Below are 14,604 nucleotides of genomic sequence, written 5' to 3'. Positions count from 1 at the left end.
TTTCTTGCCATCCAGTCCTCTGCTGTGAAGCACAGCTAATTCTCTGGTCCCATGTGCACACTGTGAGCACAGACACTGCTGATGCACCCTGTGGGGCTCCCACTCCATTTTACACCTGCGTTCTGCTGAGGCTAGGGTGAGTTGAGGAGCTCCTATGGCAGCTGCTTCTTCTGGATGTGGAGAAGATTCCCCGCAGCATGTTCTCACTTGTCTCCACAGAGCGTATTGGAAAAGACCCGGATGTGATCCTGATCCTCTGTAGGTAGCCTGGTAGAGAACAGGGCAAAGCTTCTCATTTAATGTGGTTTTCCCAGGCATCATGTTGACTGGTGATGGTTTTCTGCTGATGGTTGCAGCAAAGAAGAATGTATACATTGGCAAAATAAGTAGTTGAAGTTTCTTCCTGTATATTTATAACTAAGTTAATAGAAGTACAGCATTTTTAAATGGCATGAATGTAAACATAACATTTCCAGAGCGTATTACAGTCATGCTGGACACGAGTGGAGAGGCAGATGTATTTCTCAGACGAGAAGTCTGTGCAAGAGCTATCTTTCACTGTCTGCAGTTTACAACATAGGAAAAATATATCTAAACTTTTGTTCACTTGTGTTTGGTGCTAGAAGTCATTCACACACACACATGGGCAACAGCACTTCTCTCTGCTTTTGGGTGACACCGAGATTTGGGAATGAACAGGATTTTGAGACAAGACAACCAAGAGCAAGACACCTGCAAGCTAGGAAATGCAGAAATACTTTTCATTTGTGCAGTCTGGAGAGAGCAGGGAGGGGCAGGTGGAAAGAGTAAAACGGTCGAAGCAAAAAGTGCAGGTAGCGTCACAATGGTACCAAAATACTCTGACATTCCTTTGGTGAGGATCAGAGAGAGGACAGGAGACAGGAGGGAAGACAAGGCAGCAGAGAAGATGCAGGGTGAAAGCTGGGGATGGACTGAAGAGACTGCCTGGGTGAGGGAGAGCCCGGCACAAACTGCCAGGAAGTGCAGGTCAGAGGAGAACTGGGCAAAACGGAGAAGTCCTCCGACATCTAGAGGTCCTCAACTCAGCCACCTTTGTGGCTAATCCCCAAGTCAGCATTTTTCTGCTTTCCCCAGATCCCTGGAAGGATGGGCACCTTCTGCAGCTGGCCATATGCCACACGCCTGGTGAGGAATGACACGCATTTAATACTTCCAGAGTTAGGGACCCCATCCTGCGAGTACACGTCAGAAAACACTAATTCCAACTCCTTGCATTTTTTCTGACTATGGCCTGAAATCAGGTGTCCTCAGACTGACTAAGCAAAGACAATCAGTGGTTACATTTTAATTGGTCTGATTGGTTACATTTTAATTGACGCACTTAACAAGTTGGTTGTTACTGAATTAACACACCTTCATAAACTGGAAAAATGTATGTCAATCATTTAGGTCAATTTTCTTATGCGAAGCATTAGGCAGAAACGCATCTTGAAAAGTGATTCTCAGAGACTCATGGTTCATATTGTTGTTTAAAAAACAAATCACCAAGGCCTGTTGGACCGATTGATAACCATTGCAGCAGAGAAAAATAGTTACCGCTGCAGTCCTCAGCCCGCTCCTCTGCACAAGCCACCCCGCACTCCCTGTGCAGCTTGGTCCCAGTCTGTCTGGCTGGGATTCTTCCAGACCCCGAAGACACACAGATTTCCCACCTGGGGCACTGCCAAGTGCAGCCACTCACCAGCAGAAGGACTTTCCCCCTAGACTTTGCTCGTAAAAACCTTTTAACAGAAAAACATTGGAGACTACTAGATAAAGAGGTTATTTGAGAATTATGGATAAAAGTAAAGATGTCATTTTTTTATTTTACAGTCAGGATGCAAAGCTGAAATTCAACTTCCCTAGCATCTACGCTGTTACAGGGACACAGACTTGAACTTTCAGGCAGTGACTATTACCCTTGAAGAGTCAACTGACCCCACAATCCAAGTGTTGAGTGCACAGGCTTAGTCAGGCTTAGTCATGTTTCACAGTCAGGCTTCAGAAGGCTTTACCATGGTGAGGCTCAAAGTAACAGGACCTTTTTCTTCGGTGTGATGAGTGATTACCCAACCTATGTCTCGGGGAGGCCAGGCCAGTCCGCTCTGGTTTGTGCCGGCCCCTGGACTTTGGTTTCCATTAGTGGCTTTTCGTTGTCCTTTACTCATCTCCTGCAGCTCTGTGTCAGCTGTTGCTTGAGCTTCTCTTCCCAACTGACCTGGCATGAATGCACAACTGACCAAAATGACCGGCAGTTTCATCAGTAACCAACTCAATAATGACAAACCAATAGCAAGAACTTCATGACAAACCAAAGAGAGTGTAAACACTGAAAGAGAATGAAACGATGTGTTGAAATATTATCTCGGGCTCCTCTTTCTCTATATATAGACTGACTTTTTCCAAAGTATCCAAAGAAAGCGTCAGGAAAGACCTAGCCTGCAAGCTGAGATGACTACCTTTGCATGCAAGTTGGTATATGTTTCTCTTTTTTTTCCCCCAAATAGAATATGTTTCTTTTTTTTTTTTCCCCCAAATAGATTTTTTCAGTACAGATTTTTTTTCCTTTCTGCTATTCTAAAAGACCTATTGCATAAATTAAGTACAGAAAGAAAAATAAATCTGAATCAAATGTGGTTAAAATAATAGTACGAAGACATAATTGAGAGATATCAAATATCTTGCAAGGAATGATTTTTAAAAAGCAAAGAAAACTGGATTTGAGAACACTTCTTTTATACATTTAATGCCTGATACATGATAGAGGAAGATAAACCAAGGGAGTTCAGAGCAGAGCAAAAAAACAAGGCTGCGTGATTTGACAGATGGAGGAGGACCAGAGGACTGAAAAAGTCCTCCACAATAAAGGAGTTATCAATAACTAAGTATCTGAAAGATTAAAACACCAAAGGATGGAAATCAATCTTTTCCTGTCAAGGAGGTATAGGAAAAAACACACAGAAAAGGTAAAAAAAAAGGATGTTTTTAAAAAGCAATTTTAGGATGAATATTAAATAAATATATTTTTTAAAGTCTTCCTGATTTTAAAATCTATTAGAGTGGCAAAGCCACCCAAGAGATGCAACACAAAAATCAAGCAACGGTGTTATGATACAGAATGAAGATAAGACTAAGAAATTTGCTGCGGGTGCAATATACATTTTGCACGTAGAACAGGGCTTACTGATTTTGTTGCTGATGGTCTGTCTCATGCTGACGTGTGGCATCTTTAGTAGCATGCCATCATTTGATTTATGAACGCACCAAATACCAGATTTATTCAGAACCGAGTTCTCTAAAGCCAACAGTTTTACAACATGGATAAATTTGATGCCCATTGAAACAATAACATTCATCTGATTAGAAATCAGCTTGTAAATGTTTAGCAGTTATTGCTCAGCATTGCTTTTGGATACGATTTGTTCTAGAGATAAAAGTGCAGCATCATGCCATCATTGCTGGACACATCCCCGCTAGGACTCTCCGTAACGGAGCATGGGGAGTGGGAGGGACTAGCGATCCCATGCTACTGCCGATTAAGTTGCCCAAAGCTGGAGCCAGGAGCACTGAAGTGTGAATCTGGGTGCTGGGAGAAGTTCTCTCCTTTCCACAAATTTCTTACTGCCCTGTGCTTTCGCTGCTGTGGTCTTCCACTGTGCTAGCTGTAAGAGTTCCCACAGGCAAAACAGGACACCCGGGGCATGTCTGAATAGCTGCACTAGCTTGCTTTGCTGTTTTTCTTCCTGCCAGAAAATGAGCTACAACCTCATCCTCCTGGCTTTTGTCCTGGGCATTGGTGGAACTTTCCAGTGTGGGTTGCAGGTCTCCATTATCAATTCTCCTGCCGAGGTAAGCACAGACAGCTCAACAACTGAGCTCTCAGCATGGATTTCAGTGTCCTCGTGCACTCCTCTCTCTATTTCCAGTCACTAGTTTTTCCGTTCTGCTCTCAAAACTAGACTTGTGGCTTCCTGGTTCTCAGAGTAGCTGCCATCGCTCTTGTGTTTCATTGCTTTTTAACTTCTGTCTGGTATCACGAAACTGGGAAAGGGGAGGATGAGGTCAGCCATGTCTATGAAGTCAGCCATGTTTCCATGACCGAGTTGTGTTGTTCACAGGACATTTTGCTCTTTCCAGTGCTCAGGGACTGCTTTGTAGCAGGTCCTTGGCTATGCACACTAGGTCTATGTGAATGCCTCTAAGGCGAAACAGGGCAGCAAAGAACTGTAGCTCTGGAGCTGAGGTCAGCACTGACACCACAGCTGAAAAAGGAGAATTAGGCAGGGTGTTTGTCATCTTCAGTGGTGCTGAGGACATTGAGCTCGTAGTATCACCACATTGTGAAGCCTCATCCTGAATGAGGACACCTTGAAGTTATCTAGAGCAGGTCAGAGAGACCCCAGAATGGTACACATCAAGGGACAAATCCTGACCTCACTGAGGTCAACTGAAGTCAAATGTGAATTCCACCCGAGGCATCAAGCAGGATGCAGAAGTTGGACAAGAGGAACAAGTGGGAATGGAGGGGAAAGCTGGGTAACAAAACAGTCAGGGTCTAGCATATAAACAGAAGACCAACTTGTCCTTCTCTTAGTGGCACCCACTACTGATATTTAATATTGATAGTTACTGTGATTCATTGCACTGTGTTGCTAAAACATGGACTCCAGTAATGTTACTGGCAAAATTCCCTTTCATTTCACTGGGGCTAAGGTTTCAGCCCAGGTGTTGATAGAAATGTATCAAACAAGACAAGTAAGTAGGTAAGAGAAGCAAAAAAGAGGTGCAATTATTAGGAAACATGTTGATTGAGTCAATTTCTGTTTTTCTTTTAAAGTACATCAAAAGTTTCATCCGGGAGGCCTGGCTGAAGAGATATGGATTTTCTCCCAGTGAAGAGATAATTACTTTGATGTGGTCCTCCGTTGTATCCATTTACAGCATCGGTGGGCTCCTGGGCTCCTTGTCTGCCGGATATTTGTCTGTTAGATTTGGAAGGTAGGAATAATGATTATACTGGTCTTTCTGTTTATGCCAACACCTGCAAAAACAAGTGCTTGTCTCTTGGTAGAAACGCTGCTTGTAAAGTGGTGCTGTGAGTAGCCCAGTGCCACTTCAGATCAGTTCAGTGAAAAAAGAGAATGGTAAAAACTGCCAATGATCAAGGAAAATCATGCCATGGTCCTTGTAAAGTCAAAAGCCAATCTAATTCAGAGAAACCACTTGGGGAGTGCATACCTTTTAAACATGAATTTCCCAGACACCTTCTCACAAAGGCTGTTCCTCAGTGTAGGTACTGGCTCCAGAAGAATACATGCAAGTGGTGCTGTAGGCATGAAAAGCTCCAGCTAGCTTTTCAGTCTACGACAAAATTTTCCCATTTCTCATTTACTTCACAGCAGCTGATCTCAGTCTAACCATGATATAATTTATCTCTTCTGTCCAGCTGTGAATGACACACGGGCAGTATTCATGCTCATATTAATTTAAATGAATTCCAGGAAGAAGGTCATGCTGCTCACCAACATCCCCGTTCTGTTGAGCGCAGCTCTGATGGGACTCAGCCGGCTGTCTGGATCCTTTGAGATGATCATCATTGGGAGATTATTAGCTGGAGTTTGTGGAGGTAAATTTTCATTTCTACATATGGGATTAAATACCTGGGAGAGCAGTGGCTGAGGGTCACAAGGTTTTACCAGTCTGACTACATAAATTACAGATTTTCACTAAACTCTGAAGAGTGCCTGATTACTGAATGCACTTTTTGCTAAGAAAACACAAACATAATTAATCATGTGTGACAGCTCCGTTTCTCATTTTTTTTACCTTCACATCCAATCCATATAAAAAGTACTACCAACTTGTGAAAAAGCCAAAGCACATGATATTTCAAGGAGAATACTCATTCAACAGAAAGCTAACCTCAGTTTTTTCTGTTGCTGCTGTTGTGGCTGACACTGCCTTCCACATTACAGACAAGGGAATGGTTTTCAAGCCAGGCAATTGTAATTTCCAGATGCCCCAGAAGGTTACACTCTATCAGTGTTTTGATCCCTGAGCAGCTGGATAAAGAAAATACTAACCAGCAAATGAATAAATAAATAAATTTTAGTGAGGATAAGTATTAATTCACTGAGTAAATGGAATATATGGTGTGATTATGTTAACTTGTTTGTTTCAAGCATAAAATAAAACACAAGAGATCCTGAGTATACAGTGACATATCTAATCTGGGATTAAAGGGAGCAACAGCAATCCTGTTTCTGTGCCTGGAGGAGCCATGGTAAGAGAAGGCCAGCCTGATGAAGTACCGACTTCCCAGGAGAACGTACTTGCTTAGTGAAATACTTAGCAAAGACTCAATGCCAAGGTGTTGGGAATACATTTCATGTGAGGCAGACCCATACTCAGCCCTGTAAAAATACATCTGAGAGCCTAACCCTATATACCTTGCCCCTCCAAAACACCAGACCGACACGAGTTTGTACTGCCCCATCTCACAGTCATTTGTCGCTGCAGGTTTGGGTCTGAATATCCACATCATGTATGCTGGGGAATGTGCCCCGCAGAAGCTGCGTGGGGTGATTGCCATAACAGCTTCCACTGCCTTCGCCATCGGAAAGTTTATAGGATTTGCTCTGGGTCTCAGGTAAGGGGGTCTGAGAGCTACTTAATTTCTTCTGTTATTAAAATATGTGCATATGTCAATGCAAACCTACAGATAGGCAAGTCAGTAAGTTTTTTAGACATGTTTTCAGGGTACCTTAGGTAGCCAGACCAAATTGGCTCAGCATGAATTCCAAACTTAAGTAAATGGAAAACAGAAATCATACAAATATTTAATACTGAAGAATGATGTTGCTTCCTGGCAAACACAGATCAAAATACAGAAATGAAAACCTTTAACAGATGAGTTTTACTTTTTACTTTTTTAAGAAGGAACAGGGAGCGTCAGATCAACCCAAACCTTCCTGAAAACACACAAGAAGCAGCACACCCACTCATCAGGCACTCATGCAAAACCAGAAAGCTATGGTGGATTCCTGCCCCTCAGCCCAGGCCCTGTCTGCCTGTCCTGTGCCAAAGGCAGTCTGTCCTGTCCCCGGTCACAGGTCGTTCTGCCCACAGTGTACTCAGAGCTGCTTTTTGGGAAAGCCAGTCCCAGGCCGGGAACCCGCAGATCCTGTCTTTGTTGTAACTTGGTGGTAACTCTTTGCAGCAGAAGCAGAGGGATCAGCCACTGCAGGTTCTTTCTGGGTGCTCTGCCATGCCAGTGCTCCTCTCTGGGGACTTGCAGGATGCAGTTAGGGTGCTGCACTCTCTGCTGAGCAACAGGTGGCAACGCTGTGTAATTTTTGTGCTGCAGGCAGCGGCATTGTGCTCTCCCCTTCCTCCTCCCTTCGAGATTTCATTTTTCTGGACTGAGAAATGCTGGAGACCCCTTGGTGACAGCTGCCGGGACACACGCAGCGGAGCCGAGGGACCAGCCCGTGTCCCATGTGCTCACATGGCCAGTGCACAGCGATGCTCAGCTCCCCTCAATCTACTGGTTTTGTTTCAGAGAAGTCCTCGGGGTGGATGCTCTCTGGCCAATTCTCATGGCAGCAAACGCGCTTCCTGCCCTCGTTCAGCTTTTCACCCTGCCTTTCTTCCCAGACTCACCCCGCTACCTGCTCATCGACAAAAAGGACAAGGAGGGGTGCATCAAAGGTAAGGAAATGGGCCGCAAAGTATTCATTTTAGCAAAAAGTGTAAAATTCAGTAAAGCCCCACAGAAGCCTGGAAGAGATGTTCACTTGGGAAAGAGACTCTTGGCCTTTTGGCTCTGAAACCATCTGCAGTTTTAACAAAAGACAGCCCCTTCTGCTCTGGTGTTAGAGCTGTCTTGGCACTAGTATTTGCCTTGTCCTCTGCCAGGATCCTCTGGGGGACACAAGCACAGGGAGCTTGTGCCCTGAGCAATCAGGGCACGGATCCAGCACACCCTGGCTCTGTGTAAGAAATGGATGCTCCCTACCAGCATGCCATATCCACAAGCATTCCAGGTCTTCAGCAAGCCTAACAGCAGCCACTGACATGAACAGAGAAAGAGCCACTATGGCTTTTTGGAATATGAAGAGGGAGAACTCTGGATGTAATTTATTTTTTATCATAGGAACTGTTTTTCCTTGTTTTGGTGTGTGCCTGAGAGCTGTACGTGTAGCAGGAGTGGAGTTGGGGAAGGATCGGTGAGAATTTAGGCTCAATTTACACTGAAACCCTGTAAACAGCTACTGGCCAGTGGTGAGGTCATGATTAAGATTTATGAGTAAAATCAGTTCACAATGAACTGGGTCAGCGTCTAGGCTGAACCCAGATCTCTAGGAAGTTCACACAGGCAAAGAGCCTGAAGCTGAAATAAAACTCTGCAAGGCAGGACGTACTCCCTGAGTCCACGTCTGTGCTGGGGAGCGTGGACCAGGAGTCACCTTCTCTTCCCATCCATCCAGCTGTGAAGCAGCTCTGGGGAGACGGTGACCACATGGCCGAAATAGATGACATGACTGCAGAGCAAGAAGCCATACGTGGGGAGAAGGCTAAGCACGTCTGTGATCTTTTTCGTGACAAAGCTGTCCGCTGGCAGCTCATCACTCTCTTCCTTGTCTCCGCATGCACGCAGTTAATTGGAGTCAATGTGGTACGTGTGCTACTTCTCTCTGCTTTTTAGACTGTTCACGGTTCCTTGGCAAAAAGTAAGTTCTGCAATGAGTAGTAAAATGCTGATTGCAACAGGGGCTGTAAGGAGGGGATCTGTCAGTGTTTATTATAATCTATTCCCATGGAAGCTTGGGAGCTGGGATAAGGTGAGACCTGTGTTTAGCAAGTGTCATCTGAAGGCATCTCTATTATGATAACACATTTCAAAAATCAGATTAATTTTGCAAATTCAGAAAGACTTGATATTCATAAAACCAATTTCTACCCCTTTCTTGCAGCAGTAAATATATCAGGAAGGGTCAGTATAAATTTAGCATATTCATGGTGGAATTTCTTCTGCATTAGGAGGACTTACATCTGGAAAAACAGTAACTATTGAAATCATGGCAGAGATTTAAAGATTCAATAGAAAGATAATTTAAACCATTTGCTTAGCAAGTACTGTCAATATTTCTAAGTGCTCCGTGTCCTGCACATGAGACACTAAAACAGGATGTGTGCTCCATGTCCTGCACGAGACACTAAAGGATAAGGAATTATGTAACCTGTAATATAAAACAAAGGCCAGTGCTAAAAGCAAGCCAAAAAAAGAAAAAAAGACCATGTGTTACTGAGTTAGAAACAGAGCTGCTAGAAAAACCTCTTCTACACAAATGACTCTCATGAAAACATTGAGGATTAATTACTGAAATCAAGATTTTCTTTTCCTAAGGCCTGATTAGTTATTATCTGTCAAAAAAGGCAAAACTAGTGTAAATATAACCACCTAGGAACAACCTTCACATGTTTCTGTACTTTCCAGGTTTACTTTTATGCATACAATGTCTTCCTACAAGTCGGAATCTCCCCTGCTCAAACCCGCTACGTCTCCCTGGGAGTTGGGGTCACTGAGATCCTCACCACGGTTCTGTGTGTAAGTGGATCTTCAGCTCAATTTCATCCTGCTGTAATGACTGTTTCATTTCAATCTTTAGAAACTACTGCAAATTGAGCTCCGGGAACGAAAGTCCTGCAACAAATCAGCAGTACTTTGTACTGAACCTGCAAAACCAACTCCTTTCTCAGCAGGACTCTCGGATGTAGATTCATGGCAATGAACAGTGCAAACATTTCCACTTTGCTGTCCTCCCAGCTATTCTGTGCCTGCAGAGTGCTGCCCCAGCCCTGCCCTGCCCATGCAATGCTCCCCACAGCCCTGCATCTCCCCAGCTTGCCCCAGCACCTGCTCCCGGTCCAGCTCCCCAGAGCCCCCCGATCTGGCTGCTGAAGGCTCCTCCTCGTGCCTGCCCCTGGAGCTGACAGTGTGTCCTCCTGGTTCCAGGGCTACCTCGTAGAGCGGGCGGGGAGGAAGACACTGCTGTGGAAAAGCTACACAGTGATGGCAGTGGCTTTAGGGCTTCTCACAGTCACGCTCACACTACAGGTAAGGCCTCACTTGTGCATTTGAGTTGAGCATCACATCTTCCATTTTATTCTATGGCAGACATCATTACTATTTCCCATCCTCCAAATCACTCTTTAGCTGTAGCAGAATTATTCTGGGGGCTAACCATCATACTGACAGTTCCCAGCCACGTACACACAGATTCAAGGCAATAGGTTTATACAGCCCTGACCGCTGCCAAGACTATCTCCTTGTGAAGTGTGTGGAAACTGAGGACACAGATGTTTATGATACCAAACAGTGATGAAGATTGACCCTGTTTCTAAGGGAGCTGGACGAATAAAATTTTACCTTCAGGTTTAATTTGCTTTTTTGTTTCCCATCACAGGATTCTTTCTCCTGGGTACCACATTGCTCTGTTGTACTCATCTTTATCTACATCATGAGCTTTGGCATTGGGCCAGGTTGGTATTTCATACTGGAATGTTTTCATATACTCCTGCCTTCCTCACACAGCCTTTAAGAGAGGTATAGCTGCTCCACAGCCAGCATGAGTCTATGCTCCTGATTCAGTGGGGGGAGATGTTCCAGGTCCTGGAGCACTCCATCGTGTGGTAGGAGTTAAAATTTCATTTCCTACCGCATTCCTGCATGCCTTTCTCCTGAAGGAGCAAGCAGCAGCTCAAACACATCCAGGTCAGATAAAGCCATCAACTTCCATGGTGATATGAACTATGAGTTACAGTAGCATCTTGCAAAATTTTTGATTTTTCCTTTTTTCTCCAATGTTTTTTCAGCTGGAGTATTATGCCTCCTGCCCACAGAAATATTTATTCAGTCATACAGACCAGCTGCTTATGTTTTTAATGGTGCTTCAAACTGGATCCAACTCTTCTTCCTCGGCCTTGTGTTCCCTTTCATTGTGGTAAGCAAAGCATGGTGTGTTAAAACTCTGTTTGGAGGAAGAGGTACGGCCCTTCTTGAACCCAGAGCCTGCTTCTCCTTTTCAACACTTAATGGACAGAGCCCACACTAACTGCAGTTCTGATGGTCTCTTGCTTTTTACCTAGATATGTAGCTGAAGTGTAGCAAACCCACAAAATGTTGCTAACTGTGCACCCTGAGAGTAACACTGGCAAACACGGAAGGGGTGACAGGCATCGACACAGCCAGAAGTCATCTGAATGTCATGAGGGGCTCCCTGCTTTTCCCTCCTTGTCCTGTGTGTCCTTTGGGGTTGATGTGGAAAATGGCCATGCCTGTATTTGTCCCAGGGGTCTCACCCAGCACTAATAAGTTGCAGGGAAACAGAAGCCCCTAACATCTGGGGACTGTGCAAGGAGGGACAGCACTAACACACAACGTACCTTCCCCAGTCTAGCACTGACTGAGAAGGAGTAAAGAGGAACAGTAACTGAAATGTAGCTCAGCACCTCTCTGAATTGTCAAGCAATGACATTCAATGCCTGCTGAGCATACAGCTTCCCTCCCTATGGCAGGAAAGGAGAATTAGCTTGCCTTAACACACAGTGCTGTTCCCAAGGTGGCTGCAAGCAGGACTTACACCAAGTGTTTTAGCGAATACAAAACCAGAAATGCATATCATAAGAGAAAGATATCTAAATCAATTTATATGAACTTATTTTCTCCTTTCTTTTCCAATAGGAAGGCCTTGGTAGTTTCTGTTTCATCATTTTCCTGGCATACTGTCTGTCCATGGCTATCTTCGTTTTCCTGGTGGTGCCAGAGACCAAAGGAAAGACGATGCTGCAGATCATGGAGGAGTTCAACCGCCTGAACCACCGTGGGAAGAAGGGACAGCTGGCTGTACCACAGAATAACTGCTCACTGATGATTGTTACTAGACTTTAATACCGAACTCTCCAGTCCATATTTTGTTTGAGGACTATTTTGTTCATATTGTGAAACTACAGCTTTCTTGAGCTGCTCGTGACCATGTTTTTGTGACCTGCAGCATGGTCTTTATATATATATATATATTTCTTTTTGGAGGATATTCATTGCCACATTTGAAGGAGAAAGGTATAAAGGACATTAAATTCCTGGGGAGAAGGAGACACTATGTTAGAGAAGCATCCAAACATAACCTGCCATCTCTAGCCAAAGTTACTGCTTTGTACGTTGTTTCTGAGATTCTTCTGTTCGGACATACAGCAAGTACCAGTACTGCAAGAAAGCATGACGAAGAAAGCAGAGCTGCAGACAAGCACGAGTAGGCTAATCCACAGTGGGTCTGTTCTCCTTCATCAGCAATGGCAATGAAGCATGTCTTCAGCCTGGACTTACTGCATGTCAGAGAGGAGGAACACAGTTTCAATGGGATTCAGTTCCTAAGAGTTTCTGATACCGATGAGACAAAGAAGTGTGGTGCCTCTCCCAGAGAACCCAACCTGTGTGTGTCTGAGTATTTGCTTGTCTCTCCAGGTCTCCAAGTACTCCACATTCCCATTACAAAATTCAGGAAAAGGGCCTCACTTTTTGTATTCATTGCTATACAATGTGACACACCCGTGCTTGTAGTGCTTTGCAGTTTACTGATAAGGAAATAAAAAAACAGAGACTTGGAAAACACATCCCACTGATCGTGCCTGCATTTGGCTTTCAGTGATTGAAGAGTCAGGGACAGAGGAGAGCCCATCTCTGGGACTGTGTCGTCAGGGTCAAGGTATCCTGTGTCTCTTCTGGAAATGAGACCTTCACTACTGGCTGTTGCAGATGCTGCAATAAAATGCAATAAAATTCGCAAAAGGACCCGAATGTCGAGTGGCAGTTTCTTTTGCACCCTTATCCTCCTGCTTTTTGATCGTCACACCACCCTCTAACAAGATTTGTGGCAGTGCCAAGAGCTGATAACAAAAGCAGTGGCCTTCCCCCGATGTGCTGGGTTTACGTGACAAGGGTTTGGTAGTGGGGGGCTGCAGGGGTGGCTTCTGTGAGCAGAGCCCAGCAGCTGCCCCGTGTCAGACAAAGGCCATTTCCAGCAGGTTCCAAAAGGGACCCGCTGCTGGTCAGAGCCAAGCCAGTGAAGGCAGATTTAAGGAAGGGTGAAAACACTGCACAACAGCAGCTGGGAGACAAGGGTGAGAAAATGTGAGAGAAACAACCCTGCAGACACCAAGATCAGTGCAGCAGGAGGTGCTCCAGGAGTGGGAGCAGGCTGTCCCCCTGCAGCCCATGGGTCCCACACGGAGCAGATCTCCACACTGCAGCCCGTGGAGGAGCCCCCAGTGGAGCAGGTGGATGTGGCCTGGAGGAGGCTGTGGCCCATGGAGAGCCCCCACAGGAGCAGGCCCCGGGCTGGAGGTGCAGCCCGTGGAGAGGAGCCTACGCAGGAGCAGAGAGCTGGGGGGAGCTGCTGCCTGTGCCTTTGAAAAGAAAGGATTAGGTAAGACTTCTATCATTAAAAAAAAAGTCTTAACTTGGCCTGGTCTTTCTCAACCTTACTGGTTTACAGTGAGGAGTGGTTTTGTGTCTTTTAAGTGTCCTTTAAGACACTAAAAGCTCATTTCCTTATACCCGTCTTTCTACAGTGTCATCTTGCTCAGCATGCCTGACTTCTTCCCTTCTTCCCCCCTACTAGTAAGTACTGTCTGCAAGAAGGAAATCATAGTAAATCATTAATGCTGCCATAAACCAGCATGTATTGGGAATAAAGGTTAAATGAGCACTTGTGGAATTTGCAGTGTATCCATTTGATTTCCAGGATCACAAACGTGCAACATATGGCATCTTTGGAAATAAATCCCTTGGTGACAAGGGTATCAGGTGAGCTACTTCCTCGGTATGGAATAAGCACGTTCCTTGTAATGCTCTAATCTTAGGTGAAAAGACATCCCTTCTAAGGGGACTCCATTCCAAGGTGTCTGACCTTATCCCCAAATGGTTTGCTGTTAGCCTGGCAGACCCCTTTGAGAGGGAAAGGAAAAATAAGAAAAGACCTGCAAGGCGCCAGCATGAAAAGGTCCGGAAACAGACACAACATCAACTTTGACACAAGAAACAAAAGAAGTTAAAAGGAAAGGAGGAGTTTGTAAGAAGCGAGACAAAACCTAAATAAAGATAGGGATTTCTGCAGTAGTAATTGAAGAGAAAGGTGGATTCTGAGGTGTTTTGGAAGTGAGAACATTTGAAGAGTCTGCGCTTGAGGGGAAGGAATGAAACATGCTGCTACAGCTGATGTGGAGGTGATGCTGATTTCAGGGAGGATGCGAATGGAGCGGGTGGGCAGAGGAACTACTTCACTGCACTGATGTGCCACAAGGCGCCCAGGCAGAGGCTTTGGAGAGAGTGTGACGGGGCCGCCCAGCTGGAGAAAGGTCGAGGCGTGACTCAGCAAGCTCGCTGGGGCTGCCGGGCACGGGGACGCGCGCGCTGAGCTGCTGGTCACTGTGATGCGACAAGCACTGCTCAGCAAGGCTTCTGTTGTCCTCAGAGCCGCCACCCCTTCGGCACTAACCACAGGCGGCTACATCGTTGTAGGA

The 14,604-nt window shown here is 45.2% G+C and overlaps 1 protein-coding gene across 1 annotated transcript; it reads left to right on the top strand.

The window, feature by feature from the left end:
* Positions 1-844: 844 nt before the first annotated feature.
* On the top strand, positions 845-12,879 carry LOC121079823 (solute carrier family 2, facilitated glucose transporter member 11-like). The gene is made up of 12 exons (XM_040577574.1): positions 845-1,008; positions 3,594-3,870; positions 4,859-5,019; positions 5,523-5,647; positions 6,541-6,670; positions 7,583-7,731; positions 8,511-8,698; positions 9,521-9,631; positions 10,040-10,141; positions 10,491-10,566; positions 10,900-11,027; positions 11,768-12,879. The coding sequence occupies exons 1-12, from the start codon at positions 845-847 to the stop codon at positions 11,972-11,974; spliced, it is 1,818 nt and encodes a 605-aa protein (XP_040433508.1). The 3' UTR covers positions 11,975-12,879.
* Positions 12,880-14,604: the final 1,725 nt, after the last annotated feature.

This window comes from Cygnus olor, chromosome 17, assembly GCF_009769625.2.
Source record: "Cygnus olor isolate bCygOlo1 chromosome 17, bCygOlo1.pri.v2, whole genome shotgun sequence".
NCBI lineage: Eukaryota > Metazoa > Chordata > Aves > Anseriformes > Anatidae > Cygnus > Cygnus olor.
Note: the sequence above shows the minus strand (reverse complement) of the source record. Positions and strands in the feature narration are given on the sequence as shown.

Coding starts and splice junctions, on each gene's coding strand:
- LOC121079823 (XM_040577574.1), top strand. CDS start 845: ATGGTACCAAAATACTCTGACATTCCTTTGGTGAGGATCAGAGAGAGG. Junction 6,671..7,582: donor GGATTTGCTCTGGGTCTCAG/GTAAGGGGGTCT, acceptor GTTTTGTTTCAG/AGAAGTCCTCGGGGTGGATG. Junction 7,732..8,510: donor CAAGGAGGGGTGCATCAAAG/GTAAGGAAATGG, acceptor CCATCCATCCAG/CTGTGAAGCAGCTCTGGGGA.